General features: G+C 45.3%; 1 protein-coding gene across 3 annotated transcripts; it reads right to left on the reverse strand.

Annotated features, from left to right (window-relative positions):
• Positions 1-216: 216 nt before the first annotated feature.
• LOC119431160 (neuralized-like protein 2) lies at positions 217-23,400 on the reverse strand. Of its 3 annotated transcripts, none has more exons than XM_049670207.1 (5): positions 23,273-23,400; positions 21,351-21,753; positions 12,581-12,737; positions 4,147-4,349; positions 217-2,664 (listed from the first exon to the last, which is right to left on the reverse strand). In XM_049670207.1, the coding sequence occupies exons 2-5, from the start codon at positions 21,730-21,732 to the stop codon at positions 2,534-2,536; spliced, it is 873 nt and encodes a 290-aa protein (XP_049526164.1). In that variant the 5' UTR covers positions 21,733-21,753; positions 23,273-23,400; the 3' UTR covers positions 217-2,533. The 3 variants fall into 3 exon arrangements, with proteins under 3 accessions (XP_049526164.1, XP_037554560.1, XP_049526155.1); XM_037698632.2 differs by having other exon boundaries at positions 23,024-23,374; XM_049670198.1 differs by having other exon boundaries at positions 21,351-21,749; positions 23,020-23,371.
• Between the last annotated feature and the right edge of the window lie 4,324 nt (positions 23,401-27,724).

The following is a 27,724-nucleotide window of genomic DNA, read 5'->3' on the forward strand; positions in this document are numbered from 1 at the left end:
TGCCGGCGTGAGCAGTTTTGTTGGCTGGCCTGGGACAGCGCCGCTGCTTCCCTCTGTGCCGTAGCCGCAGCGTGCAAGGTCAACTCGTGACTAGAAAGCAGAGGAAGCATAAAGGAGAAAGAAGGGTTCACTGCCATTTTCTAAAGGTGGCTACGGTAGCATGGCTGAGACGTCGGAACGTACACGCATGTTCCGGTGCAACGCAGAATCGGCGACCTTGCCATTTGAGAGGGTGAAATTTCCGCCGCATTCTTTTTTTTTTTTTTTCTTTCGCACCAACATTGAGGGGTCTCTCCTAAGCTTTTACTCTATGGCGGTGCCGGAGCAATGCCGGTCGAACGCGCCGCCGCGTGATTTGGTTCGAATTAACGAGATTAGACTGTAAATTGAATACAAACGTTACATAGCCGCATTCCTCGACTGTCGCATGTGCGTGGCGGCTCGGTGCACATGCTTTGCATATGTGCAGGCCTTGAAAATCGTTGCTTTGGTTATAGTGCGGTACCGCTTATAGTGCGGATATTCGCGACTCCAGCAACTTACGTTATAAGCGGTCTACACTGTATAACCCACACCGATTATTCCGGGGGCTTCTGATTATTTGGTATTTCAGGCAATCCCTGCCAACTCTGAATAATCTGTCAGCTACTCTATATCACCTTATATTAGTGTGCATACTTAAGTTCATTTTCTCCGGTCCCCCAACTGCACCCTTGGCTTGTAATCATGACCACCTTATAAACGAATAAATACGGCATTTGAATGTTAAAAAGATAGATTTTTTTTTGCCATATTTCATGATCAGTAAGCCGCACCCTCCGCTGAAGTTATGGCACATTCATTCATACCTTTGCTCAAATCAACACGCCAGTGATAATGAAAGCCTTCCAAAATTGGTGAAGTTGCAAGCACACATGCACTTTTCAAACATGCTACAAAGAAGACGTCCAGCAATAATGCCTATTCTAATCCTGCAAACTCATACAGTAGGACTGGTTGAGTGATGCTTACATGGTGCCCATTATTTTGTACCCAACATGCCACAGCACTTACATGGCACTATAACAATGCTGAAGTAATGCGCCTTGTGTGAGACCATTGCAGCATGTGACCTCAAGTGAACAAAAACTACAGACCTATGAGTTCACACAGTCACAACCTCTTTATGTCTGCCTCAATGGATAAAATATATACATACATGAACATGAAAGGCATAAATAGTGTTAGCTAGCATTTACACACAACTACTCAACAACAGCACACTGTAAATATATGTTTTATCTATGTTGGCACATCTCAGCAAGCAGTTCAGAACAATAACTGATAACAACCAAAGTGTGGAGATTTCAACTGCAAAAATTCAAAGCCTTTCTTTTCAAGACAGCAACAGGCTTTGACAACAACCATATTTTTTTTCCCAGGTCAGGATTGAATATAGCAAGTGACAAAAAAAAAAAAAGAACAAAAAGAGAGAAAATGTGAGAGAGGCAATTTAAATTAGGACCATGTGGACAAACATGGGATGTAAGGACTTCTACCTCAATTTTCAAAAACCTCTGTTATCACCTATAACAGGTTTGACATCTTGAACATTGCAAAAATAATCTCTAGTCAACACACACCATTCTACAAACATCAGAAATGAGTAGGACGTAAGACTATAATGTATTACTTTCCCATCACTCAACTTATTTCTCAATTGCAAGATACTTCTCCATAAAACTAGCCATAAAAATTATTTCCACAAGGCTTTTACTGCCTACATTTCACTGTCTCCAGTAGTAGCCTACAAAACAACTTCAGCATAGTGCAGAGCAACATTTAACATTCAGTTTACTAAAAATGCCTAGAAAGCATGCTCAAAGATAGCGTGATGGCTGGCCACATCTCATATATTGCCCCTACAAGGGTTTACAGTGGAAAAATCCCATAATACACATGCTCAGCAATTGGTGCCAAGCTATTAGGTAATGTAGTGCATATGAAAATACAATAGACTCACTAAATACACTGCAGAATACTCTGCACAACAATCACTGGTCACTATGTGGAAAAATTCTGACTTAAGGGAGCCCACACATACAAGCATAATTCACAAATATCATAGCGCAGGTCCCTAGAATGTTAACAAAATTTGTGAGTTGGTGCTTCCTCTTCTTTTAGCTACCACCACCTCAAGAAGTGCGGCCCACGGTGATAAAGATACTTCAAACCTAACTGCAACCATAGAAAACAACCGCTAGTAACTGTGCAGAGTCCATCTTAAACTTTATTACACGCAAGATAAATAATAGACTTCACAACATCATGAAACAGTTCAATACAAGACAGATAACAAAAGATGCTCCATTTGCATGGCACACAGGGAGAAAGCCCTTATGACAGGAATTGCATAGGCACAATCCCTATCCACGACAACAACAACAACAACAACAATAACAACTTATTTGAGAAGAAGCTCTGAAATTACCAAGGATTTTTTGTTATTATGAGGCAGAAGTAGTGGTCTTCAGCTGGAGTTGCTGCAAAGTGCTTACTGTGGCCGTGATGAGTGATAACACAGGTACTCTTTGAGCTTGCGTGGAAGTGGCAAAGTGCGCACAGCACAGCTTGATATATGTTGAAGGATGGCATCACGGCAGGCACTCTGCAAAGATGCCACCACTGTGGGCAGCACACAATAAGCAACACATTTATCACACTATTTACTACCAAGGGAGGACCGCCTGACATGCTACGTTGAAGAAAGGGAAAAGTTGTTGAAATACTATTTCCTTATTCAATTTAACACTAGCACAATCATCACATTAAATGTTGCAAGATGATGTGAGGAAAATTATGTAAAAGTTGAAGGAGAACTGATGACCTGGTATTTTACCAATGAAAATAAATTAAGAGGTATTAAAGGGACCAACGCTATTGCCTGATTTCGTGATCTCAAGAACATTCTCAATATAGTACATAATCGCTAATTTTGAGCTAAATAAATAAATATATATATATATATGTCTGCAACTTAATTTAATAATTTAATAAAAAATTATTTCATCTTTTCACTGCACAGAGCTGCGTCTACTGCACATGGCCTCCGAGATGGCAACGGTGTGCTGCGTAGCATAGTCTACCGCGGCCACCACGGGATGTCATGACACTCAACTTTTGCCGCCGCGACACTAAACTTTTGCTAGTGCTTTGCCCTCTAGGCAGGCTTCTCCGCTTTGTTGCTCCCAGGGCGCTAGCAGAGATGAAAACATAGAGAAAGCCAAGTATCGGTGCGGTAACTCCACTTATATTTGAAGGATTAAAAAAATTTTTGCAGCATGAGATTCGTGGGACAACTTACTTAAATAGTGAAGCCATTCTATGATAGGTTAGAAAAATGGTTCAGGGCCCCCTTAACACAAATTTAAACATCGACAGGAACCAAGCCTTATACATTGCAATGTTAAATTTACAGTTAAAAAGTACTTCACACCTTTTCATGCAAGTTTAATGCAAAATGGAGAGGCTTTTTGTAAAGTCATAAAGATGACCATAGCACTTAATGTTTTAGTGTAATTTAGTGCAATTCTGTTGAAAGCAAGCCAGTTTAGTGTGGAAAAACATCGGCTTGAATGTTGAGCTAGTTCAAAATGTCTCAAACAATGTGTTTAGCAAATCGCTGCATAGCATCAAGTGCCGTTGCGAGCTATGCTTTTATCCGGGTGATAACTTCTAATGGTGTGTATGGTTAAAATCAAGGCACTCGTATCAAGCAAACAATGAAGTACGCTTATGTGCCAGATGTCTATGCGATACGAGAAGCCAAAAAAAAATGCTCACAACTTAGCATATGTGCCTGATGTCCTTGCTACGTGAGAAGTGAAAACAATGTGTACGACTACCACATGCCACGTACGAACCCTAAATAATGAAGCATAGCAACCGGGCTGAAAAAATATTACCAGGTGCAGTGTACTGAGTGTTTCCTGCTGCTACCACTAGAAAAACTCAATGCAAAATAACCTCAATGCATGTCTAGCTCTGTTCATTTTATAAAGTGCAAGTTGCTTTATACACCATGTTTGGTGACATCCTACCAACCAGAGTTCTACTTTTTAACACTCCCCAAAGTGCCTGAAAACAACAATTTCAGCCAAAACTTACCACCATAAAGCTGCACAATGCGAACATGCTTGGTGGTGCCATAGACATCTACAACAGCATAGAGAGGGGCATCTTGGTGAGGGATATCTGTTGCGTACAACTGGTCTTCCCCATTGATGATGAAGTGCATATCAGCTGACTGACCCCTGGTCACATACATGACACCAATTCGACTTCCGACATCTGTTGGAAGAATGCTTGACCTGCAGCAAAAGCCACAAGGGCAGAACAAACAGAAAAGCAAATTGAATAACTGTCTCTTAAATGCTGGTAATGTGCAAGAAAAATGCAATAGAGAACAGCACATAGTGATACCAGCATCAAAACTAGGTTTCGTATGTCCATGACAGCACACAAATCATAAGTGAATGCAGTACTTCCATGGCTTCCATGGTACAAAACCTATCATCAGTATCATCATCATAATCATCCTTAATTAAAAAATTTAATTATGGGGTTTTACATGCCAAAACCACAATCTGATTATGAGGCACGCCGTAGTGGGGAACTCTGGAAAATTTGGACCACCTGGGGTTCTTTAACGTGCACCTAAATCTAAGTACATGGGTGTTTTGTTTTTGCATTTCGCCTCCATCAAAATGCGGCCGCCGTGGCCGGGATCCGATTCCGCGACCTTGTGCTTAGCAGCCCAACACCATAGCCACTAAGCAACCACGGCAGGTCATAATCAGCCTACATTTATGTCCAGTGCAGGATGAAAATCTCTTCCAGCGATCTTCAATTACCCTTGTCTTGTGCTAGCTGATTCCAACTTGTGCCAGCAAATTTCTTAATTTCGTCACCCCACTTAATTTTCTGCCATCCTCGACTGCACTTCCTTTGCCTTGGTACCCATTCTGTAACTAATGTCCACCAGTTATCTGCCCAAAGCATTATATGGCCTGCCCAGCTCCATTTTTTTCTCTCTTAATCTCAACTAGAATATCGGATATCTCCATTTGCTCTCTGATCCACACCGCTCTTTTCATGTCTCTTAACGTTACACCTAACATTTTTCGTTCCATCGCTCTTAGCGCAGTCGCTAAGAGGACTCTCTGCATCTACAAACTTTCTTTTTATTTCCGAATAGATTTTGATGAAACTTGATCAGTTTTTGTATTTCCATGCACTAATTCAAGATATACATTCAGTTTTCTCGCATAATATCTTTCTAGAAATTAAAAAAATTCGTAACTTGCTTGGAAGTGGACTATTTACTAAGCTATATATGGTGCAATACATATCAACATATAAAAGTTATCTTGAATAATCAGAGTATGCAGTGGTACAAGACTGAATGCTCCAGACTGATTTGAATTAAAGTTACAGCATGTCAAAGTGTTTAAATTATAGGCTCATAATAACACCCAGGACAAATTATTCCTTTTTTAATATTTCTGTCTTAATATTTGTCTATATTGCTATGGCATGAGCCGGGCAAGGAGAAGAAGACGACGACGTTAGCTGGTGCAGCCTATGGACGCCATCTTTACCTGACCATCAACCTCGTCCTGTAAATAAAGCCAGCTCTACCATAACAACAGTTTTGTGGTGGAGGTGATGGGTACTTTGACCAAGACGACTAGGCTGGTGCAGCAAGTCCCACACCAAAGCTGACGCCTCACTCAACTGCCTCCAACACCACTAAAGATCCCGATGCCCAACAGCCATCTCTGGCTGCTCCAGCATGGACAACAGGCGCCTCGATGCATCAGATGGAGCCACGCCCTTTCTCAGGAAAATTCGGCGAGGACGTGGAGGAATGGCTCACCCACTACAAGCATGTGAGCAAGTACAACGGCTGGAACTCCACGGCTCAGCTAGACAACGTCGTTCTCTTCCTCACAGACACTACGCTAGTGTGGTTCGAGAACCATGAAGATACATTCCGAACGTGGGACAGCTTTGTTACTGACCTCACAGAGTGCTTTGGAGAGTCCACCACGAAAAGGAAGCGGGCGGAGCAGATATTGCTTCAGCGTGCTCAAGTACCAGGTGCCCGTACTACGTACATAGAGGCGATCCTGAAGCTATGTAAAACAGTCAATCCTCGAATGTCCAAAGAGGACAAAGTTGGACACCTTCTCAAACGTATTGCCAAGGATGTGTACAATTACTTAATCGGAAAAGAGAGTCTCGCCTAGGTCTCCGACCTCATCAAGCATTGCTGCACACTTGAGGCCTTGAAGCTGCGCCATATCACGCCAAAGTTTGGAAGGTTAGCGAATGTCACAACAGTTGCAAGCGTTGACGATGACTACAGTTTTCGATTTGACCTTGCAACAACTGTAAGGCAAATTGTCCACGAAGAACTTGAACAACACACCAAAGGGGCAGATGTCGAACAGCTTGTTTGTGCTTCCAACCAACTTCAAGAGCATGCATCTGCTGTGCCAGGCGCTGCAGACTGTCGAGTCTATCAGCTGCGAAAACACTGACGTTCCTTTCCCGATGACATGACGCACGATCAACACACTCGTAGAGCTACCACTACAAATCAGCATTCGAAAGAGCAAGTTTATTATTCACAGCGTCGAAGGGTTGACACCGAAGCCTACAACCTCGGTCGTGCATCACCTGTTTGTTACTGCTGTGGCGCCATAGGACACATCGCTTGTTCTTGTTGCCTGCGCCGACAGCCAACAAGATATGGCCCACCACTGACTTGGCCTAATTTTGAACATAACATGTATGACGACCACTGGCCGACAGACCCTGGTGCTGCAAACACCACAGGTGCGCCACCCAGGAATGCTTTCCGTCAATACAACAGAAGGAGTGGCTCGCCAGCTTCAGACCGCAGTCTGACGGCACCAACCAGTCGCCAATGCCGTTCATCGTCACCACGGCGACATTCTATGTCGCCACTGTGGTTGGGAAACTACCCAGTGCGGCCGATGGAGGTAAGGTCGCCGGACAGTCTGCGTCCCTGCGAAATACTCCTCTGCCTATTGTGATGGTGAAGAACAAAGTGCGTGTGTTAACTGACAGTATACCTGCAACTGCATTAGTGGATACCGGTGCTACCGCTTCCGTCATGAGTGTGACTTTCAAAGAAAGGCTGGGTCGGAAAGTTATGTTCCCGTGGCATGATGGTGTGACGTTTTGTGGTGTCAGTGAAGAGTGCCTTATCCCCCTTGGTATTTGTGTTGCAAGTGGTTTATTCGGTGGAAAAGGTCTTAAAACAGAATATCTCGTACTAACACGGCGCACTCATGATGTGATTCTCGGGATTGACTTTCTTCAGAATTGTGGTGCTTCTGTTGACTGTGGCACATGCGAAATTACTTTGAATAGCGCGCTTCTCTGCACCCTTGCCTACACATCCTTACCAGAGAAAAACTATTCTGTTGTTTCGAACGATTTGCTGCTACCGCCTTGGTCGCTGTCACATGTCCCTGTCAATGTCACTGCGGCCGACCTTTCATCATTTGACAAAACGAAAGATGTACTTGTGCCACGCTCTCTGGAGACAGTGGTGAATAGCGCCTCAAATTTGTGGGCTTTCAGATGTTCTTCTGTCCCTGCTATTCTCCCGCACGATATGAAGCTCACTGACTTCGACGAGATCACTTAGAACACCATTACAGTTCTAAGCAAGGAGGAGCAGTCTCATACTAGCTACCCCCCACCTAAGCACTTCGGAAGAGCAGATCCTACGGATGATCAACAAGGCGCTGCCTTCACATGAGTGCCACGCTCTCGTACAAGTTTTGCTGGCACATCTTTCTGTGTTTGATTTCACACAAGGGGACAACCAGGCTTCACTCCCGCGTTCTCGTGCTCGCCATAGAATTGACATCGGATCTGCACACCCCATTCGGCAAAAGCCTTACTGCATGTCGACAGTTATTGCTGAACAGGTGAAAGACATACTATGGAAAAGTGTTCAAGAGTCCTCTAGTCCGTGGGCAGCACCAGTAATCTAAGTAAGGAAGAAGGATGGATCGTGGCGGTTCTGCATTGATTATAGGAAACCAAACGCAGTCACCAAAAAGGATGTGTATCCGCTTCCTACATTTGATGATGTCATCGATTGTCTACATTCCGCTGCCTCCTGTTCATCACTAGATTTGCGATCAGGGTATTTATTGGCAGATACCCATGCACCCAGACGATAAGGAGAAAACGGCCTTTGTGACACCAGACGGTCTTTATGAATTTAATGTTATGCCGCTTGGCCTTTGTAACGTGCCAGCAACATTCAAACGATTTATGGACACTATCCCCTGAAGACTTAAATGGGAAATTTGTTTGTGCTACCTCGATGAAGTGAGCAACACGAGAACAAGGTGAGAGCCAGAAGCCAACGTTTCGACAAGTCCACTTGTCGAAATGTTGGCTTCTGCTCTCACCTTGTTCTTGTATTGCTCATCGTCTTGAATTTCCATCTCCCGCATTCCCCGTGTTTTCCCTCGACGATGTGGTGATTTTTAGCAGCACATTGAGTGAGCAAAACAGATGTTTCAGTCTTGTTCTGGAGTGTCGAAAAAGCCAGCTTGATCCTAAATTCCAAGAAATGTTGTTTTGGTGAAACCGAGACGTGAGTACACTTGGGCATCCGGTCAACAAAAACAGTGTGAGGCCAGATCCACGGAAGATTGAGGCAGTCAGCTCCTTCAAAGCACCGAAGTCAGTGTGGGAATTGAGGAGTTTCTTGGGCCTGCATTCTCGTCGCTTCGTCCCAAGATTCACAACCTCCCAAGATTATCCAACCTCTGCCACTGCCTCGCCTGCCATTTGAACAAGTAGGTATCGATCTTTTTGGCCCATTTCCACGATCATCCAACGACAACCGATGGGTGATCATGTGTCGACCACCTGACCCGTTACGTAGAAATGGCGGCCCTACCATCTTCAACAGCTGCGTGCATTGCAACGTTTTTGCTTCGATACATTATTCTTCGGCATGGTTCCCCCTGCGTTATCATTAGTGATCGCGATTGTCAGTTAATTGTGGATGCCGTAGAAGAACTGCTTCGTCTCTGCAGTTCACAGTTCCGCCATTCAATGCCTTATCACCCTCAGACAAATGGCTTGTAGAATGTACACCAGAACTCTAACATGCTGGCCATGTACGTATCTTCGGATCACAAAGACTAGGATGACGTTCTCCCCTTCATCACCTATGCTTATAATACTGCAAAGCATGAGACGACCGGTTACAGTCCTTTTTTTATATCTTTTACGCACTTACACCGCTAAGCTGCATTGACACAATACTACCGTTCCGACTTTCACAGCGAGTACTCTGTTGCCAAGATGCTGTGTCTTGCCGCAGAAGCCCGGTGTACTGCTCATCTTCATACTGTGGCATCGCAACACCGATTCAAAGAGCACTATGACAGCCGACATCAGTCTGTCTCGTACGCTAAAGGAGACTTTGTGTGGTTGTGGTAGCCGCAATGTAATGCGAAAAGTTTATGCGAAAAGTTTTTACCCCAGTACATAGGCCCATTTGTCAGTGTAGATCGCTTGAGTGACTTGACATATGGGGTGGCACACTTAACGTCAGCAGGTCGGCGGTCTAGCCGGACCCAGTTGGCCCATGTTGCTCGTCTTAAGCGGTTTCACCCTACAATTTCCCAGTGGGCTTCGTCTGGGAACTGGGGATTGCTACAGCATGAGCCAGGCAAGGAGAAGAAGACATTAGCTGGTGCAGCCTATGGACGCCATCTTTACCTGACCATCAACCTCGTCTTGTAAATAAAGCCAGTTATACCGTAACCGTAACAATATTATATGCCCACTGCAATCTCTATATGTATACTTTTCTGACAAATAATTATTGTGATAAGCTAAGTAGAACCAGAGATATCACACTCCAAAACGGTGACACCGGCAGAAATGCTGTTTTTAGAAAACGACGAAAAACATTCCACGACCTGTTCATGACAATTATAGCAGAGGCTAAATCAATCAAGGATGATATAGGGATCCAATCAAGCAAGAATAAATGCTCTACACCAATCTTGGGCAATGGGATGCCTAAAGATATTTGGGCCAATTTTCGTCTCCAGAGAGCAGGGTCGTCTTTGTTAACCCCTCAGTTTCTGCCCCATATGTTAGCACTGGTAGAATGCAATGATTGAACATGCAATGATTGAACAGTGCTAAGCTCCCAGTCAGGATTTGGTAATGCCTGCCAGTATGCACTCCAACCCATTTTTTTTCTTCTGTAAATTGCCTTCTCATGATCACGGTACCCTGTGAGTAAGTGACCTAGATAAACATACTCTGACAAGACTAGACACTGACTGGCGATCATGAATTCTTCTTTCCTTGCCAGGCTACAGAGCATTACTTTCTATATAAGCAAATGTAAAAGTAATTTCTCAAGCAGCTAGTGAAATAACTATTTTTGAAGGAACGATAAGACTGCACATATGCAGGTAACGAATAGAACAGTTTTCTTGGGCATCCATGGGATTTAACGGCCTGATCAATAGTATATTCAGTTAGACTACAGGACTACAGGATAGCACATCGCATGTTAGAATATTTCATTGCATCATGATGGAGAACTCATTTCCACAATGTGCACCTACATGCTCACCAGTGCATGTACAGGTGAATCCACGCAACAGAGAACCTGTATAGCAGATCACACATCCTGTTATGCTACATCCGTTCACAGTTCGCAGAAAAAGAACATACAAGTTTCTTTCAGAGGAACCTGTAAGGCAGGGGTTCTCAACTACGTTCATCCCAGGGAACCCTGCTAAGCTCCATAAAGTGCCAAGGAACCCCCCCCCCCCCCCCGCCGAATTAACCGAATGTCGTATTATCGCGGGTATCAAGAAAACAATAAACAAATGCTTCACTACGTCAACACGCTTTTATTTACTCAATGAATCTTCAAATCTTGTTTCTATTTAGCACAAGACCAGTGCGGAAGCTGAAATTCTCTTCATTGCATGACTGATTAGCGCTAGCAGCGGCGAAGGCCTCACGACATCCTTCGCGGCGCGCGTTTTCATCTGAGACGCGCTTTGCACGAACGGGCGCACATCCCGATTATTTTTTCGCCACTCAGCTGCTCGCCAACAAATTGTCCGTCCATCGCGATGTAGCCGGTGCTTTTTATCTTCGACAGCTTTGCACTGAGTCAAAGCGAAACTACTGCTTGCCGCAACCGCTGCGGACGAAACCGCGGCCGCTATCGACTCGATCATGGACGGCGACTTTACTGTTAAGGCAGGCGGCTGACATACGAACCAAGTCAAAACGAAACTACCGTTCGCCGCAAGAAGCGCGGACGAAACCGCGGCCGCTATCGACGCGATCATGGACGGCGACTTTACTGTTAAGGCAGGCGGCTGACACACGCACCAAGGCAAAACGAAACTACAATTCGCTGCAAGAAGTGCGGACAAAACTGCGGTCGCTACCGACGCTGCCATGGGAGGCGACGACGCAGTTGTGAAGGCATGCAGCCGACGCGCGCATCGAGTGAAAACGAAACTACTATTTGCCGCAACCGCTGTGGACGAAACTGCGGTGGTTATCGACGCGATCAGAGATAGCGACTACGCACTTACGGAGCTTACGGAGGCACGCGGCTTGCCGCCAACGCGGTGTTACGCGCGGCGATAAACGCAAGAATAAAGGCTTTAAAGGCACAATTAGACACGAAGCGCTTCGGCGTTGCTGTCAGTCACGTGCCGCGTACGATTGTCGCTGAGGACCACGGCGATGCGGACTGCGTCGCTTCGTTTCGGTTGGACGCTACGCCGTTATTGCTCTTCTGCGGCGCGCATTTGCGGTGCTCCGCGGGTTTTTTTTTTTTTTTTTTTTTTTTCCGCCAACGCATACGTCAGTGCGCACGCTATCGGCACCTACCCTATCTACAAATAGGAGAAAGGCGGCAAGCTACGGCCTCCGAGATTCAAGTGCGAAAGCTTAGGTGGTGGTGGTGGAAAACTTTTATTGAGAAAGCTTAGGCGCGCGCTGCCCGTTCTCAGAGGTTGGGTGGCTAAAAGCTGCTTGCGTATTTATTGCGCAGTTCGCGCGTTGCTGTTACGCGCTGTGATGTGCTTTTTGACTCTCGGACTTGGGTAATGGAGGTTCTTTGGATCAAGCGCACCTCGTGTTCGTCGTTTTAGACACTTGTCGAGAGCGGGACCAGGAAAAATTTATCAGTGGCTCGCGGAACCCCGAGCAGGGGCCTGCGGAACCCGTAGGTTCCGCGGAACCCACTTTGAGAACCCATGCTGTAAGGGCATTTCTTTGTAGCTTCATGAAACTTTAAGATGGATCAAAATTTTTTCATACCATAAAATTCCCTCCACCTTGCAGACTCCTGCAGAACTATTTGCTTAAAAGTTAGGTTACATTAAATATTTTGTTTCATAGCAACTGATGATACAGATGTGTCCTTAAAGGGCTGATTGCATTGTGTTAGTATGTAACATTTCAAATGCCAGCAACTTACTTTCCACAACTGCCAAGGCCAGAGCTGATGGAAGTCCCTTCACCAGAAAAGTCTGTGACACCGTCCTCGCCACCCACAGGTGCCCTAGGTCGCTTTGTCGGAAGCAACATGCTTCGTGGGACAACACCCCGGCTTGTGTAGATGTGTTCACCAGTGCCTGCACAGACAATTCAGACAGACCTGCAGCACACTTCAGTATGCAAATTCACTTCCATTTATTTTACCTACAGTAAGCCTATGCCTAGGAAAGCCTGTCACAAAAATAATACATTTATGAGTCATCACTTAGTTACTTAAAGTTACTAAAGTAGCCATGACATGGTTGTCCAACTAATTTCAGTCCATCCTTGGAACGGAGAGCAGAGTGGCCTAAAGGTTAAACACACAAAAAACTGAGCTCTCAGCACACATTCTAACCAGAAATTTCAGTTTGTAATTGCTGCCTCTAAGCCGCTCACACCAACAGCGGCCACCACTTCAGCATCACTTGTGCGGCGTCAAAAAGTGCAGGGTAAATGCTGTGTCATTTGCTCCGAAACATTCTAAAACCATGTGCACGCTGTACCAAGCTGGTGCATGCCCACAGCTGTACGAGTGCTTCAACCGAAACCTTCCCCTGGAAGGGGGCGAAAGCTCCTGGATTTTTCAGACGGCGCATTGTGCCCGCAAATCTTTCACAAGCTTAAAAAAGAACAGCACAAATCAGAGAATGCCTGCAAAAACTATCTCAAGCTGACTGCTGAGATGCACATGTGAAAACGAAACCATGCATGGTGACCATGACATAATTCCAGTCCTGCAATTCCTTCCAGCGCTTGCAATACACAAGGCATGGCCTTCGAGATAGGCTTCCATTAATAATCCGACGGAGCCGCCGCCGGGTGTAGAATTTAATTTTGTCGTCCATTAGTGTTGCCAGACAATTTCCCAGCAATATAAAAAAGTTTAAATACTACAATTTTTTGACTGCACCGAATGCGCTCAAAATTTGACGGCTTGTTGCGGGATGCATTCCTTTTCACATGCAATGCATAATTCACCTTCGAGCATTCGGTGCCATAGCCACCGTAAATGCCTCTGTTAACAGCACTTCCTTCTTTTTCTCCAATTTAGGATTATGAGACTTGAGGCAAAGATTCAGTTTATTTTATCTTTTAAAAACTTTCATTTCTTTTTGCAAATTTTTTTATAAAAGCACATAGAAAAAACTAAATTGTCTTTTTGTGAATGCCTTCTTGCATGCCAATTTTACACATATGGCAGTGTAAAATAAATACTCCTTGGGTTTTTGCACAGTGCAATAAACTAGATAAAATATTGTATGAAAGGCAACATTTCTAGAAAAAAAAATTTAATAAATGCTTACACACACATACACGTTGGCTGCAATCTATGCACGCTTAAGAGTATGAGTACAACATTTCAACATTAACTCTTTCCTCACCGGGACCAGCAATATCAATCAATTTGATCGACAGTTTTTCGACATGTTGTTAAACATTGCCTAGGAAAATCTACCACGAGTAAAGCCATACACCGTACGAAATGACAACAGCAACTATTGATCAGATTTGATAATTTTCGGCACAATGGAGAGTCTGGAAAAATAAAACTTCCGCAGAAGGTATCATCAAAATGCTACCAGTTCTACTAGCACTTCCACAAACAAACCATGCAGAATTTGCACTTTAATCGCCTCGCCAAATTATTTTTAAACGACAGCAACAGTGAAGACACAGAAGCTTCCGTCGGGTTACATAATTTTCTAATCCAACGTCTACGCTCTTTTAACAATGTCTCAAGCGTAAGTAATGATGATAGAACGACCGCGACAGTATCCCAACCACAGTATGACGATGACACAATGACGAGTGTATGACGGCAATGACGTAACGACTACGGTATCACGAAGCCTGTATGACGACGATGGCCTGATAATATGCTCCGTAATAGCTGCGTAATATGCTGTAGACACACTGTAAATAAGACATGCAATATTGCTAACATCTCTATGGCATCTGAATGGGCACCAAAAGTTTGTCAGTCGTCAAAAGGCAGAAAATTAAACCTGCCACTGAACAAATGATGACAGTCTCAGCTGTTTTTCCAGGTTTATATATTCCAAAATAAGCTCCCATGATCTGATACCATCCTCAGACTCACTGCTACCAGTAGCATCGAAACAATCATTTAAGAACACAGCAGAATAGCGAGACCAACATATTCTCGCGAGGGCTCTGCACTCGGCTACCCGAGTGCTAGTGCCCGCCATTCTCGCAGCCACCGAGTGCACACCTCTGCGCATTTGCTAAAAACCACCCTCCAGATGGCAACAAAAATAAACTACTCAGATAATGAAAGTCTACTCCTTAGACTAGGTTGTAGATGGCCAGGAGCTTTTAAATTGGGCATGGTGCTTGTGGGTCACTCGTGACCCATGTTCAATGGCCATGGTAAGGAAAGAGTTAAACATCCTTTAGTTCAAATTTAATGTGGAAGAGTAAATGAAGCACAATTTTGTAAGAGAAAAACAGGAAATATTAAACTTTATAAAATCTAAAATTTTTTTACTCTTGGGAAAGAATAAGTGATTAATATTTTGAGACCTGCAACTAAATAAAAGTTTCCTTTCATGATGGCCAAATTTATTATGCACTGCTTCTAAAAAGTTGCATAGCTGTTTCAACAAAACAGAAAATTTTTTAAATAATGGTATTGGACACTCTCATATGAGGCTCACAACTACCATATTTTCCAGACTATAAGTCACCCCACCCCCATTTTCGCAAGTTTCAGACGAAATTGGTATAGAAGTTGCACCGGTGTATAAGACGTGACTATTTTAACTGGGTTGGCATGATGTAATGGGATTATACATGCTTGTAGACTCATCGCAAAATGCAGATACCCACATAAGGGCACTAAAAATTTTTACAAGCTGAAAGTTCTAGCAGAAAGAAGCTTCAACCAACACTCCTCTCAGGCGCCAAAAACCAACATTTATGGCACTTCACTCAAAGCCATCGAAGGCCTCGTCTTCCGACCAAGTCTAAAAGTTCAGCTACTTCAGCCAGCGTCGCTGGGTTACCTTCGTCAGCCTCGGAGTAACTTTTAGAGATGATGTAAGCATGTCGCTTGCATTGCTTCTTAGGGGTGCTCAGGGGGAAAATGCTACTCATACTGGTCGTTCCAGCATGCATGGTATTATGCACATATAAGTCGCACCATTGTACGAGGGTCGTTTGATAAGTGTGGTAAAAATCAAAGAAAGATACCATGTTTGCAGAAAACAATATTTTATTTTTCAACATAGTTCCCTTCCAACTCCACACACTTCTTCCAGCGGTGCTCCAATTTTTTTATCCCCTCAGAAAAAAAGGATGGCTCGAGGCCCTTGAAGTAATCATTTACCACTGAGATAACCTTTTCATCTGAAGAAAATGTCTTTCTACCCAGCCAATTCTTGAGGTTTGGAAGAGAAAGAAGTCGCATGGGGCCAAATCCGGAAAATAGGGCAGATGAGGCACATCCTCAAAGCCTAACTCGTGCAATTTGGCCATTGCAAAAAGCTATCTGTGGGGCGGAGCATTGTCTTGGTGAAAGAGGAGTTTTTTCCGTGCCAACCCAGGTCGTTTTGTGCGCAATTCTTTTTTCAGTTGATCTAGGAGTGTTGCATAATATCGTCCCGTTATCGTTTTGCTATTTTGTAAGTAGTCTACGAAGATTATTCCTCGTGAATCCCAAAAGACAGTCGCCATCACCTTTCCGGCTGAACAGTCTTTGCCTTTTTTGGAGCACCTTCATCAGGCCCAGTCCATTGCTTTGACTGCTGTTTAGACTGTGGAGTGTAATGATGTATCCACGTCTCGTCAACTGTCACAAATCGACGCCAAAAGTCCTGCGTATTGCGATCAAGCATCGATAAACACTGCTTCGAGATGTCTGCCCTCATGCGCCTTTGGTCGATCGTCAGCAGTCACGGCACCCAACGGGCACAGACCTTCTTCATCTGCAATTTCTCATGAAGAATATTGTGAACTGTCTCTGCTGAGATGCCAACAATATCAGCTATCTCACGTACCTTCGCTCGGTGGTCTTCCATGACAATTCCATGAATTTTCAACACCATTTCTGGCGTGGTGACCTCTACTGGACGCCCAGGACGTGCTTGATCTTGCATCGAAGTTCGGCCACATTTGAATTCATTTAGCCAGTAGTAAATGGTCTTCAGTGATGGTGCAGAGTGTCCATGAACTTCGCTCAACTCGGCTTTAATTTGAGCAGCCGTCCAGTGTTTTACATAAAAATGTTTGATCACCTGCTCGAAATTCACCTTTTTTTCATTTTGGCGGGAATCACCACAGAGCTCAGTGCCAATAGCTGTCAGAAGCTTACTAACTGTCGGTACCAGCATAAACAAGTTCTGCCGTCATATGAAGGGTGCTTCTCGCACGCCACCTAGAAGAAAACAAAATTGTAGCACCATCTCTTGTATTTTTACCATACTTATAAAACAACCCTCGTATAAGAACCACCGAGTAAAATTTAGGGTGGGGGAAACGGGACTTATAGTCCAGAAAATACGGTATATGTACTCAAACGGTTTCATTGAAGCAACACCCTATTTTGGAAAACATGAATCCATAACACCACCTCTCTACATGGCCTCAAAGTGTAAAACCAACAAAATGTGTTGCAAATAGCAATGCACCACCCAATAAATCACATCTGAAGGAAGGCAACAACAGAACGGAACTGGTAACTGGCTTGATGCATACTGACTTGCAATGCACTCTCTTTACGATTACAGAAATCTGCGACATGTGACCAATTTGATGCTCCCAGCTAACTGCAGATCTCTTCCACTAATTTCACACTGCAGTTGCTGTTCGTGGGCATGACCATACTTGCATAGTATCAGTACATCTCCCAGCACAAAGTTTGAATGGATGTTTTTGGGGTGTACACCATTTAAAGATAGCAAAACTTTTAAGTTTCACCAACTTTCATCACTGCTTCACAAACTGGTACACATGACATGGATATGTACACTCTTCAGGCACATTTCCAAATGCATGTTTTTCCAGATGTAGCTTATTAATCTATGAGCACCGCGCACTTCAGGTGGTCCCGCCATCCCATGGCACTGCCTCCTAACCTTATGTGCCCTCGCCTTGCTAGTAGCATTAGAGAATGGTACATTTTTGCAAAATTACTGCATTATGTTCACCCACAAATGGCTTGATCTACAACATCAAGACTGACATGTATAGTAGACCCTGCTAATTTTGCAAACATGGCAAAGATGCTGCAGCAGCCGAGTTGCAACGAAATTTCATTTTGGCTAAATTGGTAATAAATTTGTAGTATATACTTCAGAAGCAATCTGAGCTAAAGCTGCCGGGGTTGTAATTCTCTCATTTTCTTATTTGTGGCCTTTAAATAGCACCTAAAGTGACGACATGTGCACTTAGTGGTTAACGGATAAGGGGAAAGTGTCAGCATGTCGCCCGAGACATTTATCAGTGCACCATGGGTGTGGGAGGTGTCTAATCTTGGAGGACATGCCGAGGAGTCGCACATTCTCAGTCATGCACCACTTCCGGCAAACAATAATAGCATTTTTTTTGCTACAGTTTTGGTCAAAAACACATACTTTTGCAAGTCTTTTGTGATCCATCCACTCGTACTTTAAACGCAAAATTTTGCATGGAGGCTGTTCTATTTTTTGCACTATCTGAGCTTAGGCTTATTACGTAGCCAAAAATTTTGCTGTAGTTGGCCTTTAAGTGCGCCCAGTGCTGCAGTTACACGACAGTATCTTGGACAATTTTTACGAACTATCGCCGTCAACAGTGCTGCAACCACAGTAAACAGCCGAACCTATTCATTTCTATAGGTTGCTTATTATAGGTTGAATTACTATAGCTTACTCAGTGCAGTTTGCTTGCATCTGCCCATCGGGGTGCATGCTTTTCCGCACACACCCCAATCCTCTCCCCCCACTCTCTAGCATTCTGCCTCTGGTCTGGATTTGCTGAAGAAAGCTTTGTCCTAGTACAGGGGGGTTCCAGCAATTACAGACACGAGCACAAGAAAAAGAAACGCACAGGACAACACTGGACTTACAACTGAGGTTTATTGCGAATACATTACATAAAACTCCGCTACGCATGCATTTTTCCAAGAGCAGTAACAAGGTTTTTAGTCAAAGATCAACGAAAAAAAAAAAAAACTAGCCACACCCCTCCCGACAAGGCCACACACGTGGATTAGCGCAGTAAACTTAAAAATTAAATTTCCTTATTAGTGAGATGGACCGAAGGTTCACTCGCACATTGATGTGCGCCCAACTTTCTGATGTGGAATGCTTCGCTTATTTCTTTCCAGTCTACTGCACTCTCTCCCAACAATCTAAACACTATCAAAAACTGGATGGCATCCGCATTTTTTGCAATGCAAGGGCAAGTTCCCTCCAGTACCAATTGGAAGCAAGTTGCGGTGCTCACACACGCGCTCACTGATGCAACAGCCTGTCTGGCCAACGTAGGACCATCTGCATCCGAGAGGTATGTGATACACGACCGAAGATGCACACTTTTTGTGAAAGAAGTGGTGTGCTTTTTTCCACTACTACTGCGCACATGTTTTTTCTCTCCTGTGATGCTTTTGCACAACCCTGCCAACTTGCTCGGCACAGAAAACACCAGCGTTATGCCATTCCTTTTGGCCAGACTCTTAAGGTTATGAGGACAGGCCACGCAAATACAGTGTCACTACAAACCTTTTTTCTTTTCAAGGATTCATTGTTGTCATTTTCCTAAACAAGGTTTCAGCCACAGCCCTCAAAAGTGAGGTCGGATACCCTGCCGATGTTAACCTCGCGTTCTGGGCATCAAATGCAAAGAGTGGGTGCTGCTCCTGTTTAGGGCACTCTCGAAGCACAAGGAAGCTATACCTCGCTTTAATATTAATTTGGAGTGGGACGATTCGTACCGGAGGAGTGCTTTTTTCGATTTAGGGCAGTAACGCCAACATACATGACTCTCACTTGGAAATTTAATTTCCAAATCAAGAAATCTAATTCAGTTTTCTTTCCAGAGTTCACAAGTGAACCTAAGGTACCAAGACGACGTGTTTAAGTTTAAATCCTTCTGCATTTGATTCTAGGCGATCATCAGAATTTAACCTTAAATCACTAAAAAATCATCCACATACCTCAAAATTCAAACAATTCGTTTGTCCTGCAACCTGTGAATTACATTACTGTCAAACTTTGATAAAAAAAAAAAAAATGTGACAGAACAGGAGCAACCTCAGATCCGATGCAGATGCCCTTTCTCTGAATGAAGACATCCTTGTTAAGACACTACAGTATTTTACAGGTGAGAAGTTCCATAACAGAATCAAGTGACGAAGCGCATAAATTCATAAAGGCTACTTCCCGTCGTTCTTCAATCAGATTACATACAGCCGTAAACAGGTCCTCGCGCGGGATAAAATAAAAGAAGTCCTCAATGTCTACAGACATCGCAGCACTGGCACATATCTCCACTTGACTTTAACCAATCCACGACTTCCAAGGAGCTCTCGACGCCAAAAGGATCTGAAGTATCCAGAGTTTTCAATGTACTCCGCAAGAACCCATTAACCACTATCTGCCATGAGCCACCTTCTGTGACGATAGCCCGAAACAGGACCTCTGGCTTGCGAGTCTTAGCCACAAAAAACACACATAGAACATCTTCCTTACTTTGTTTTATGGCTTTCTGTAAGCCCTCAAGCTACAGTTTCTTGAGGAGTTTAATTGCTAGAGCCTTGGACTTTTTGGGCGACACATGCGCATGCGTTAGCACCGCAATTTGCTTCCAACTGGTACTGGAGGGAACTTGCCCTTGCATTGCAAAAAATGCGGACGCTGTCCAGTTTTTGATAGTGTTTCGATTGTAGGGAGAGAGCGCAGTAGACTGGAAAGAGAAATAAGCGAAGCGTTCCACATGATAAAGTTGGGCGCGCATCAATGTGTGAGTGAACCTTCGGTCCATCTCACTGATAAGGAAATTAAATTTTTAAATTTACCACGCTAATGCACGTGTTGTGGTCCTGTCGGGAGGGGTGGGGCTAGATTGTTTTGCATTGATCTTTGACTAAAAATCTTGTTACTGCTCTTGATTTTCTACGCATGCGTAGCGAAGTTTTGTGGAATGTATTCACAATAAACTTCAGTTTTAAGTCCAGCGTTGTCCTGTGCGTTTCTTTTTCTTCTGCTCGCGTCTGTAATTGCTGGAACCCCCTATACTGTCATCCATGCACCAACTGGCCCAGCAAACCACACTACTATACTTTGTCCCTAATACTGCTGGTAGGTTCAGCCATAAACAGGTGTAAATAACTTGAAACAGAAGACAAACTGGATATGCACATGGAGAGCACGCCATATGGGGCAGGTTTAACTGTCTGCTGGAAAGTTTGCAGCGCATTTCAGTGATTGCTACTTATCTTTTGGCAAATGTTCTTTCCTAGTGCTAAAACTGTGGGATAACGAGTCTCTTGATCTTCTACATCCACAATTGTCTATCACTAACAGGTGGGCCTCCGCCCCACTCCCTACAGAAAGAAAACCTTTAAACATTACTAGTGACAAGAACGCAAAAACTTAGCAGTTTATAGAAAGTGAAATGAACCCCATGCCAAGATCAATGGCATGTTCAGCTAACTAGAAGACGACACACACGCAACTGTGCTGGAGAGAGAGATCAAAGAAACATACCCAAAACTGATGTGGAAGGGTCAAGCCGTTCGTAAGGTGAACTGCCAAGATGCTCAGAGTCCAGTTCCGAGTTGTGAATGGCAAAAACCCAGGAGTGGCCCATGTTGGCTAAATCTGGCAAAGCATACTGGGGCAGTGGGAAGTGGCAACCGGGATTGTGCTGTGTTAGGCCAAGTCGCATGTGGCCGCTCCATCCTCGCTCATTTTGTGCGATTTCTAAAAGAAAGATTTCGCCTGGAAGGAGTGGTTGCTCAGAGAACGCCAAGGCATGGGCAAAGCTTGTCTTGCGGTAGGCAACCATGTTGTTGTCACACAAAATGAGGTTACGTCCATGGTAGCTATGAAATCGACTGGCAGGAACAGTGGATGCCCCATTAGGCATATCTTTCCACTCGTGCTCTACCTGCAAAAGCATACAGAGCACATTACAAGACGACCACCTCAATAAAACATTTTTTTTCTTTCCCACACACAATGAAGCACACAAAAAAGTAGCCTTCCTTGGCTACAATCTACAAGGATGGATAAAATATTCACACAGTGGTTCTTCTGCAGCATGTGTGTAGTGGTGACTTACGTCTGATTACAAACATACAAACAGCAAAACTCTTCAACATCTGCATTTTGTCTATCACTGGCATTAGAATCTCTCCAACACTGCTGCTCTAATAATTAACCAGCACTTGCTTGCATAAGTAGCACAACAGAAGCCCATGAAGTCTATTTTATCGCACTTTTTGATGGTGCTGACAAGTACCTATAGCGTTTTCTTGCAGGCTGCAGCACACAGTGGCGCACCGACGGGGGGGGGGTTCGGGGTTGTAACAATCCCCCCCCCCCCCCCCCCCCCCGAGGCCGTCTTAAGCCCCCTTTTGTTTAACCCCTTTTCTTTCCTTGCGCATTTGAGTACTGCAACTAAGATGTAAGACGCGCAATCGTCTGCACACTCGCAAAAAGCGCATTTTTTTACAATTTCCCGTGCAGAAATTGAAATTAGTGCTGTTTAGATGGTATTGGCAAACTGTCAACCCCCCCCCCTGGCAGAGATCCTGGGTGCGCTACTGGCAGCACATAATAATTCACCAAGAGGCCCATTTTTTTCTTTTCTTTTCGAAGCCTTACATGTCGTTTAGTTCATACAGCACCCACCCAGACCAAAGTCAAATACAAATCTATGCGTTATGCTGCATAACGGTATCTCTGTTGTGGTAACGTTTAATACACCACGGTGCACAAAAATGTTGCTCTAAGTCATTTCACAGATAAATTTTGGACAACTCTTAGTTTTTTTAGAAGGGGGCTTCGAATATTGTCACAAGCCAGAAATAGGGTCACTGAAGCGTTCATGCGTACACAACACACTTGCCCCGCTGTTTGGAGGTGCAACAGAACACCTACAATTTAAAAACCAACATCGCTCACAACCGCAATTACACAAACCGTGCAGAAAGGTCTGCTTAATGACCGTTTTCGTCTTATTCACTTCCAAAATCCTTTCGAAGAGGACCAAAAATGCGCAATCGTGTCGAGCGCAAAGCGTCTCCACATGCGTGGCGGCACAGTACAAGAAAATGAAACTGGCGCACAGATCACTTCCACAGGAAAGTGATTTCTAGGCACATGAGCGAGGAAATTCAACATGTCAATTCGCGTTCACTAGAGAAGATACGCACTTCGTTTTTTGTCGCTAGGTTCATGGTCCCACCAAACGACATGTCGTTACTGCTGACACGGACATGCATTTTGAAGCTCTTCGGCTGGGGCGCATGTCACGCCTTCCACAATACCAGCCTAGCCACATTTACTACGGCTTTGCACAACCACCGAAGCTTTATAAGCGTCCACCATAACGCTACCGCGCACGCAGTGGACTGGTAGCACACTGCACCTGCACCAACAGCCCACCGAGCCCACTGCCGTACCAATGCATTGGTCACAGCCGCCACATGGCCGCCACAGCATGCACCAGTAGCCAGCGGTGCCAGCGGCGCCACCCAGACCCAGCCACCCTACCCAGGTGCTAGAGCGTCAGCGATTCGCGACAAACTTGTGCGCCACGCAATCTCAGAGGCCATGTTGAAAATACATGTTCCTTTTCGTGTATGCTGGGATGACGCTATGAGCATAGATTACGCTATGAACGGTAACGTTGGCTATGAACATAGTGGCGCTAGATGTGTAATTATATTTGCCCTCTCACATATCTTCCTCCGTTTTCCGCCAGATACTCTGTGCCGGGTTTGTTCGATTCCGAAAAAGTGCACAGCAGCACAAATGAAAAGGTCCAGGTGGTGCCAGCTGGTTGTGGTGCGCCGGGTTGCACTGCAAGGCTCACCGCGGCGGCACCTTGCCTTGCACCCTGTGCAATCGAGTACGGGGATGCAGGGTACACCGCTGTGGTGCATGACTATTTGATTCGAACGCAGAAGCTCAAACGATATACCAGACTCACTAAAAATTAAAAAAAAAAAACTGTCAGCCCTTCCACTGGGGTAGAGATGGAAGACTTCTTCTTTCTAGGGTTTTACGTGCCAAACCAGTTGTGATCATGAGGCACGCCTAGTACACTCTAGGCACGCCGTAGTGGAGGGCTCCGGATTAATTTTGACCACCTGGGGTTCTTTAACGTGCACTACAACGCGTGCGTTAGACGCACGCCACTACAACGCAAGCACACGGGCGTTTTTGAATTTCGCCTCGATCGAAATGCGGCCGCCGGGGCCGGGATTCGATCCCGCGACCTCGTGCTCAGAGATGGAAGACCAGCGAAGCTGTACTATGGTGGGAATTATGTATTTCCAATTATGACTATTAAGATGGATGGTGTAATTGGTTATTTGAACTATTAATTGGTTATTTGAAAATATATGTGAACCGGTGGTTTTCATTTATTTAGTGACCACAGGGACCATGGCCTTATGGTCGCTACGGATACACCGCCATGTTTACGACAAAGGTTGGCACGTTCTTCATAAACACGTCACCAACGCCGTGCGCGTTCGGTGCGAACTCGGGCAATACGCTGCCCCGTCGACAACAGTTCTTCACATTGTGCGACCGCACACAACCGCTGTCAAAACGCTGGCGTGAGCAAGCGCGCTCACGCTACGCTGCAGCGGGCGAAGGTTCATGCGGTATATCGCTTCAACGGAAACTGAGCGGCGAAAGCACAGCGCATACAAATTAAGGTAGGAGCCCTGTTGCAGATCGCTTTCAAAATACGGTGCCCGCGACCGCCTGGCGCCGCGCAAAGTTCAAGTTGCTCGCAAGCTCGTAGAGCAGAAGCCGCAATCCCTCCCTCCCGCGCTGCTTTCCCGCTGGCCTCCTTTCGCGTGGGAGATTGAGTCGTCAGTTCCCCGTCACTCGTTGCGTTGTTCCTCCGAACGAACGGCACGCGGCCGGGCCATGGCGAGTCGTAAGGGCAACTGATAAGAGACAGTTTTAGTTTAGCGTTTTTACGCTCCGCTTAGCCGCCCTCTCTCGCGCGTACATCGAAGCACCTTGCATCGAGGTACTAGTCGAGCGAGCGCGAATAAGTTGTGTAATACACCTCCAACTGGTAGTTTAAGGAAATAAAGTGAACAGCACAGCTAACAAAAACGTCGCCAGCGCATTGGCATAGAATAAAGAACCAACTTTGGCATTGGCGTTAGAAAGGATTGGATTGGATTCGAAATGCAACCTCGCTGGCTATCACGTGGCGTTCACCAAGTCGAAGCTTCATTTTCCACTCAATAAAATGGACCGGTAACGCATTACAAGCACCCGTCTAGATACTTCATGAACAAATAAGTTATATGTATTCGTTGTGCATTGTAAAAGTGACAAAACAGTTTTTTTATTTGGCCAGAGGGCGCTGCAACTACGAAAGGTCCGCTCCGAAAATCGCCCGCCGCTCCGCTGTGGCTTAGCGGGGCGACTCTGAGGGGGGCGAGGGCCCAGAGAGGATCCGCGGCACAGATACGTGGCAGAGGCCGGCAGGGCTGCGCGCATGCGCCGCAGTGAGAGGAGCGGGCACGCACACGCACAGTCTAGGGTGCCTCGATGCCCTGCTCGCTCACCGCTCCCCTTCCACTGGGAAGTCGCGTTTACTCTCCGCCGTGCGTTCGCTCCCCGTGAAAGCGCGCGCCCCTCGCCCTCGCACGCTTTCACTCGCACACATAGCATACAGCCAATGAGAGTGTTTTTCTACATCCGGACGCGACCATCGAATTGAGCCCTTAGCAGCTGCGCTGTAAAACAGTGGTAATTTAGCGGTAAATGCGAGAGAAATGCGTTAGCATTACGTACGTACGTGACACCTCTGTGAGGTCCTAGATCCATGATTTAAACCACGTTTACCACATTGCAGAATGTTCTGGAGCTCACTGGACACACGTCCTGACTCTTCCAGGAGCGAAGTGCACTGACGGTGATGAGGAATAGACCACATTCAGTTGTACTATATATATATTTGTGTGTGTGCAGTGTGGGAAGTCGGTCACGTAGTAGAGTACACACACTTTTTCCCCACTTTGACACATGCTAACGTGTTAAAAAATGTCGCAGTTTCGCCCAAAAGGCAAAGCATCAATTGTGATAGCAAATTAGTAGAGAGCGATACGGAGTAGGGATAGTAGTTTTATCGGCTGCATAAACTTGGACACATTCGCTTACTAAATGAATTAATTAACAAGCGTGGTGTCGACGCGCACAAGCAAACATGAATAGATCCCACTTGATGACCGCAGACGACCACTGTCAAAATGCTGGCGTGAGCATATGCAAGCGCGGCCGCCGCAGCGAGCGAAGATTCGTGCAGTCTATCGCTTCAACAGAAACTAAGAGGCGAAAGCACAGTGCATACAAAGGTCAGAGCCGCGTGGAGATCGCTTTCAAGATACGGTGCGCGCGACAGCCTGCATCTGCACAAATGTACGCAGTTGTCAGAATAGAAGCCACCCCGCCTCACTCCCGCGCTGCCTTCCCGCTTTCCTCCTTTTGCATGGGAGATTGTCGCCAGTTCCCCTTGCGCCCGGTTGCAAGATACGCATTTGGTGGCGCAGCACAGCGTCGCCCCCCCTCCCTCCCTCCCGTACCCCTACGGCCTTTTGCGCGACAAAAGAAGTCACGTTTGCTCTCCGCCGTGCGTTCGCTCTCCGTGAAAGCGCACGTCCCCTGCGCGCTTTCACTCGCACATATGGCGCGCGGCGATGATTTTATCGCCCTTGGACTTTATACGGAAACTCACGGCCACGGCGACGGCAAAAATTCGCTTGAAGTGTCCATAAAATTGCTATCGCAATAAAATTATGCATAGCTCTGCTGTCGCAAACACCAGAGACCATCGGGGCTGGGGAAAGCCTAGTAAAGTAGTGGCAAACCACACACTTAGTAGGGCCATTTTTTTTTACCTACACTGGCTGCACGAGTGTAGCTAGTGTAGGAAGTCACCATTTTTTTTTACTTGGTGTAGAAAGTGTAGCTCCGCCCACCTACACGAAGCCATTTTTTATAGCTGCAGTGTAGCATGAAAATTACACTTTCTACACTGCGGTTTCGATGGGCTGTGGACGACTGAATGATCATTAGAGCGAGGTTCTAACAGCTCCGCTGTAAAGAAATTCGGCCCTACACGTTGTGAGAATTGGTGGACGCGAAGATTATTTGATGTAGAGTGTTGCATGGATAGAGGCTATACTATTTTCATTCATTCCGTTCAAATTTCCCACAAAGTTGGCAGAGTTTTGCAGAGGACTCAGCTAATGGTCATGTTAGTGAGCATTATTTGCCCGTTTCATCCAGAATGTCAAAGTGCACATCGTCTTTGACGACACCACATGGGCACCACTCAAAAAGTATATGCAATAGAACGGTGGTGCCATCTGTCGTCACTATGGTGGAATGTGCCTTTCACCGTAGCGGTGACAGATGGTGTGCACATATCGTTACTTTGTAAGGCCCCTATTCCTTTGCAACACAATCAACATTTTCTGAGAGGCGTCGTCACAGACGACAAACATTTTGGGTTTGTGAAACCACGATATGTGAAATCTTACCGGAAATTAGCCAGAGGTTCAGCTAGCTAGAAGAGTTATGTATACCCGGTGCTTTCATGCAACACTCAGTAAATGCCTGAGGCAGTGGCGCACCGACGGGGGGGGATTCGGGGGTTGGAACCCCCCCCCTGAGGCCGACTTAACCCCCCCTTTTGATTAACCCCTTTTCTTTCCTTACGCATTTGAGTACTGCAACTAAGATGTAAGACGCGCAATCGTCTGCACACTCGCAAAAAGCGCATTTTATTGGCAATTTCCCGTGAAGAAATCGAAATTAGTGCTGTTTAGATGGTATTGGCAAACTGTCAACCCCCCCCTGGCAGATATCCTGGGTGC

The sequence above is a fragment of the Dermacentor silvarum genome, chromosome 1 (assembly GCF_013339745.2).
Source record: "Dermacentor silvarum isolate Dsil-2018 chromosome 1, BIME_Dsil_1.4, whole genome shotgun sequence".
Classification (NCBI taxonomy): Eukaryota; Metazoa; Arthropoda; class Arachnida; order Ixodida; family Ixodidae; genus Dermacentor; species Dermacentor silvarum.

Coding starts and splice junctions, on each gene's coding strand:
- LOC119431160 (XM_037698632.2), bottom strand. CDS start 23,092: ATGCATGTCCGTGTCAGCAGTAACGACATGTCGTTTGGTGGGACCATG. Junction 21,754..23,023: donor ACCTAGCGACAAAAAACGAA/GTGCGTATCTTC, acceptor ATGCTTTTGCAG/GTAGAGCACGAGTGGAAAGA. Junction 12,738..21,350: donor CCCTTCCACATCAGTTTTGG/GTATGTTTCTTT, acceptor TTGTCTGTGCAG/GCACTGGTGAACACATCTAC.